The 5,083-nt window shown below is 55.4% G+C and overlaps 1 protein-coding gene across 1 annotated transcript; it reads right to left on the bottom strand.

Moving 5' to 3' along the window:
• Nucleotides 1-439: 439 nt before the first annotated feature.
• On the bottom strand, nt 440-1,207 carry LOC134432880 (olfactory receptor 14J1-like; the record flags this gene model as incomplete). Its single annotated transcript, XM_063181758.1, has 2 exons — nt 440-925; nt 1,133-1,207. Coding segments are annotated over 2 exons (561 nt in total), but the record flags the coding sequence as incomplete, so codon positions are not given.
• Between the last annotated feature and the right edge of the window lie 3,876 nt (nt 1,208-5,083).

The raw sequence follows: 5,083 nt of genomic DNA, 5'->3' as shown, positions 1-5,083 counted from the left end.
GCCTGGATCAGGAATGGTGTGGCCAGCAGGAGCAGAGCTTCTGTGCCAGCCCTGAGCTGCCCCCAGCTCTGCACACAGACATTGCAGCTGCAGCTCCAGAGAAGGGAAAAAAAGTGAAATCTCTAAGGAAAACTCTGCTAGTAGGTCCTTTAGTTCCTTTAAAACCACTGAGAGCACAGCTCTTCATTGACACAGTTTAGGGCCATACTGAATGTGGAGAGAAACAAAATAAAAAATGGGATAATGACATTTCTTTCTGGACAATATTAAAAAAAAACAAAAACAAAACCAAACAAAGGAATGAAAAGAATAAACCAACCTCAAAACCCAACAAGAAGTAGCAAAGATGACTTTTATTACAAGTGATTGGCAGAAACTGGCCAGCAGTTTAATGTTCCTGAAACCATCCAGTCATCATTTTGCACACTGCAGCCTTGAGCTCCTGGTTCCTCAGGCTGTAGATGAGGGGGTTCAGGGCAGGAGGCACCACCGAGTACAGAACTGACAGGGCGAGATCCAAGGATGGGGAGGAGATGGAGGGGGGCTTCAAGTATGCAAAACTGGAAGTGCTGACCAACAGGAAGACCACGGCCAGGTGAGGGAGGCAGGTGGAAATGGCTTTGTGCCGTCCCTGCTCAGAGGGGATCCTCAGCACAGCCCTGAAGATCTGCACATAGGAGGAAACCATGAACACAAAACAACCAAATGATAAACAGACATTGACCACAATAATTCCATGTTCCCTGAGTTTGGAGTGTGAGCAGGAGAGCTTGAGGATCTGTGGGATTTCACAGAAGAACTGGCCCAGGGCATTGCCATGGCACAGGGGCAGGGAAAATGTATTGGCTGTGTGCAGCAGAGCAGTGAGAAAAGCACTGGCCCAGGCAGCTGCTGCCATGTGGGCACAAGCTCTGCTGCCCAGGAGGGTCCCATAGTGCAGGGGTTTGCAGATGCACACGTAGCGGTCATAGCACATGATGGTCAGGAGGGAAAGCTCTGTCCCAATGAAGAAGACAAGCATAAATAGCTGAACAGCACATCCTGTGTCGGAGATGTCCCTGGTATCCCAGAGGGAATTGTGCATGGCTTTGGGGACAGTGGTGCAGATGGAGCCCAGGTCGCTGAGGGCCAGGTTGAGCAGGAAGAAGAACATGGGCGTGTGCAGGTGGTGGCCGCAGGCTACGGCGCTGATGATGAGGCCGTTGCCCAGGAGGGCAGGCAGGGAGATGCCCAGCAAGAGGCAGAAGTGCAGGAGCTGCAGCTGCTCGGTTTCTGCCAATGCCAGCAGGAGGAAGTGGCTGAATGGAGCTGCTGTTGGACATTTGCTGCCTTAGGAAATGGTTTTCTGCTGAGGAGGAAAAGGCAGGACAGAGCTGGGCTCGACACAGAGCAAGATATATTGCATATCTTATAGCAATTCAACATTCAGGGTCTCTCTTTTTGGAACCACTTCTCTGCATTTTCTCCTCACCTGGGACCTGGATTTTTCAGGCATTGAGACCAGGGGCTCCCAAACAGGCTCCAGAGGATTCCTTCTTTTTGTTCAGTGAGAGGCAACTGAGAAGGCTGGGTAATCACCAATTAAATGGACTCCTGAAACACCAGAATGTTCTTCAGTCCTGCTGTTTGCAATTTGCCCATCTGAAGAACTGAGCTGAGAAAATTCCTTGTATTTTTTCATCCAGCTGCACCTGCCACATTTAGGCGTGGTTGTGGGTGTCTGAAATCCCTGACATTTCTAAAGCACTGCAGGTGAAACCATGTGGGTGTGAGAGGCACACAGATGGACTCTCAGTGCAGGGACAAGAGAGTAGCTCTGCCCATCAGGGCTGTTCTCAGCTGTCCCTTGCTGGCAGCTTGGAGCTGAAGGAGAGGCACCCAGAGGAGTTCCCCCAGAGAGAAACAGGGCAGTGCTGAGGGCAGAGGGGTCTGGGGTCAGAGAGCATATGGACTGAGCCCTCGCCTTCTCCCAGGGTGCCTCATGAGGATCTCAGCTTTCTCCTGCCAGGCTGGTGCACAGAGGGATCATTGCAGCTGCCCAGGTGCAGCTGCCCAGCAGCATTTCCCTGGCCCTGCCACTGAGCTGTCTCCTCCATGGGGATCCCAGGCAGCCCAGAGACAACACAGGAGAGCTGTGCCCTTCTGGAGGGCACCCTGCAGCCCTGCAGGACACCCAGGGAATCAGCTGAACGGCCCTGAGGGCACCTGGGCACTCTGCTCCCACAGACACATCTCCACAGCAGGATCCAAAGGGTCCCAGTCTGGACGGGCACCTGCCAGCCCCAAACCTGCCAGCCCCAAACCCTTGCTCTGCCTCAGAAACCAAATGGTGGTAACAAGGACAGCACAGGCACCTGGAGATGGCAGAGAATGTCACAATGCTCCTGCCAGCGGACAGCAGGGACACAGAGACTGATGGAAATCAGGGGCTTGTCCTTCCTTCCCTGGGCTCTGGCTGCTGCAGGGGCTCTGCACAGCCGAGCCCCCGTGGGATGAGGGCAGGGGCTCTGTTTAGGATGGGAAAGGAGCCCAGGGAGGAGCTGCTGGGAGAAGGTGCCTGAGCCACAGGGACAGCAGGGAGGTGCCACATCCCCCTGTCCAGCATGTGTGGCAGCAGCTCCCTGTCCCTCCCTGCCCGTGTCTCTGCTGAGTGGGGCTGTTGCTGCCAGCAGCGTCTCCTTGTGCCCAGCTCCTCTCCCTGCCAGGGCTCACAGAGCCCATCCCCACCCCACTGCCCTGGGGCAGCTCTGCCTGTACAGGGACCTGTCCTGTGCCTCTGAGGGGGCAGCAGGGAAGCCTTGCTCTGGAGCTTGTTCTGCTCCACACCAGGACATCCAGGAGAGCCACCCTGACAGGTCCTGTCAGTGCTGGCACTGTCAGAGACACTTCCAGGAACTCACCTGCATTGCCTTGCAGCCAGAGACTCACCGTGTCCAGGGGCTGTGCAGATTTCTCCCCTGAAGGGGTCTCTCCTGTCGGCCCACCCCACCCTTTTAACCTCTTTGTCACTTGTGCTGCCTGCCCTTGCTGCCTGCAGGTACTGCCCTGTCTGCCCTATGGCCGCCTCCTCTGCAGAGGAGGAACTGGGTGAGGGCTTGCAAAAGATCATGGAAACTGTGGGATGTGCCAGCCTTAGGAGAAGCCTCCAGGAATGGAAGTTTTACTTTCCTAGAGGCAGAGAATTATTCATTTAAACCCTGGGAAGATTTGTCCCCTGGCAAGAGCTCAATCACCCTCCCAGCCCAGGCTGCCTTTGCTCTTTCTGTGCCTCTGTGCTGTGCCTGGGTGGCTGCAGGCAGTGCCCCAGCCCTGCTGGGCTGGGAGAGGAGCTGCTCCTGGCCAGAGCTGTCTCTCTGCAGCACTGCCCTTGCCAGGAGCTGCCTCTGGGCCAGGAGCCTAGCCCAGCCCAGCAGCACAGACACTGCGCAAGGACTTCTCTTGTGGGTTGGGTGCTGCGTCCCTGAACATCAGTCCCTGAGAGAGAGTTGAAGAAATCTCTCAAGAATTTAAAGTCACAATCAATCTGCAAAGTTCCTTGAAGTTTTAATGGGTCCCACTGAAGGACGCAAAAGAGAAGGTGTCCCCAGGTTCCAGTCAGAGCACAACACTGGAGGCAGTGATGACAGCTGGGGACAAACAAGGCAAAGGTGTCTCTGGTGCTGAGCACACCTGGATGTGTTTCAGGAATGCAAAGGGCCAAGGCCTGAGCCCCAGCCCCTGGCCAGGCAGATCCTGTCCCTCCCTCCTTGCTCAGGGCTCTTCCCGGGATGGGCACTGGCATGTGGGGATGTGCAATGCCAAGGGCAGGAGCATGGGGCGGCCCCTGCCAGGCTGCTGAGCAGGGACAAGGAGGCAATGAGGCCCCAGGCCTGCAAGGGTCACTTGTCTCCTGCTCCTGCCTCAGGCCTCAGGCCCAGCAGCCATGGCCAAAGTGCTGCCCAAGTGTGCTCTGGCAGGGCTGTCTTGCAGCTGCTGCCCATCCCTGTGCCCTGTGCAGCCCAGGCTGTCCCACCGTGTCCCTGCCCTGCGCCTCTGTCCCTGCAGGCTGTCGGCATCGCCCGGCTGCCCCACCTGGCTGGGCCCTTCCTTTGCTGACAGCTCTGCCTCCTGCCTGCCTCTGCCTGCCCACACAGAGCCTGGGGCTGACCCAGACTCCTTCTGGGGGATATGCTGCACCACAGCGCTGCCGTGGGAGGGAAATTCCTTTCTCTTTGGGTCCTGTCTGGCCCTCCCTATCTGCCCTTTGCATTAATTCTTTCTTTCTTTCTCTGTCTGTTCTCTACTATGTCAAAAGGAGCCACCATCTCTGAAACCACCGTCCAGTCCCTTCCAGGGCTCTCCTCTGCTGTCCTCAGTCTCCACCCCACTGAGCACAGAGATGCTTCGTCCTATATTGTGCTCATGTGCTTGACGCCTCCAAACCCCACCTTGGGAGATCTCTGGGCCCTCTCCAAGGTGTTGGCAAATGTAAACATTCTGCTCATAGTCTAAGAAAATCACCTCAGGACAAGACCAGACAGACCTGTGTGTCCTGGCTACCTTTGTCTTGGAGCAATCCTTGGATAGATGGAATATTTTAGGCCAAATTTCAGTTTTGCCCATGGGCACTTGATGTGAACAACGATTCTCTTCCATTGGAAGGAAAGCAGAGGCCCAGTGTTTCAGGGGCAGATGAGCAGCAGCCACCAAGGGCCAAGGAGAGCCAGACCTTTCTGGAATTGCAGCTTGTGCCTGAGAGAAATCCTTGGATACACAGAATTTGGGAGGTAGAATACAAGTTTTGGCCACTGGTCCCTTGATGACAAGGCCATTTCTTTTCCATCTGAAGGAAAGCAGAGAGCCCCAGGGTTTGATGGTAGATGAGAAGCAGCCCCTGGGAGGCCAAGCCAGCCAAACTTGTCTCTCCTTGCAGCTTTTGACTGGGAACTCCACGGCACCTGGACGAGGAGACTGTTCTATTTCCATCCCAAGGAAGACATAGAGCCCCAGTGTTTCAGGGTAGATGACAGGTGGCCATCAGAGCCCACAACACCAGCAAGAGCTGGCAGGTTTTGTCTGGGAGAAACCCTTCATGTAGTGATTA

The sequence above is a fragment of the Melospiza melodia genome (genome assembly GCF_035770615.1).
Source record: "Melospiza melodia melodia isolate bMelMel2 chromosome 7 unlocalized genomic scaffold, bMelMel2.pri SUPER_7_unloc_1, whole genome shotgun sequence".
Taxonomy (NCBI): Eukaryota; Metazoa; Chordata; class Aves; order Passeriformes; family Passerellidae; genus Melospiza; species Melospiza melodia.
Note: the sequence above shows the minus strand (reverse complement) of the source record. Positions and strands in the feature narration are given on the sequence as shown.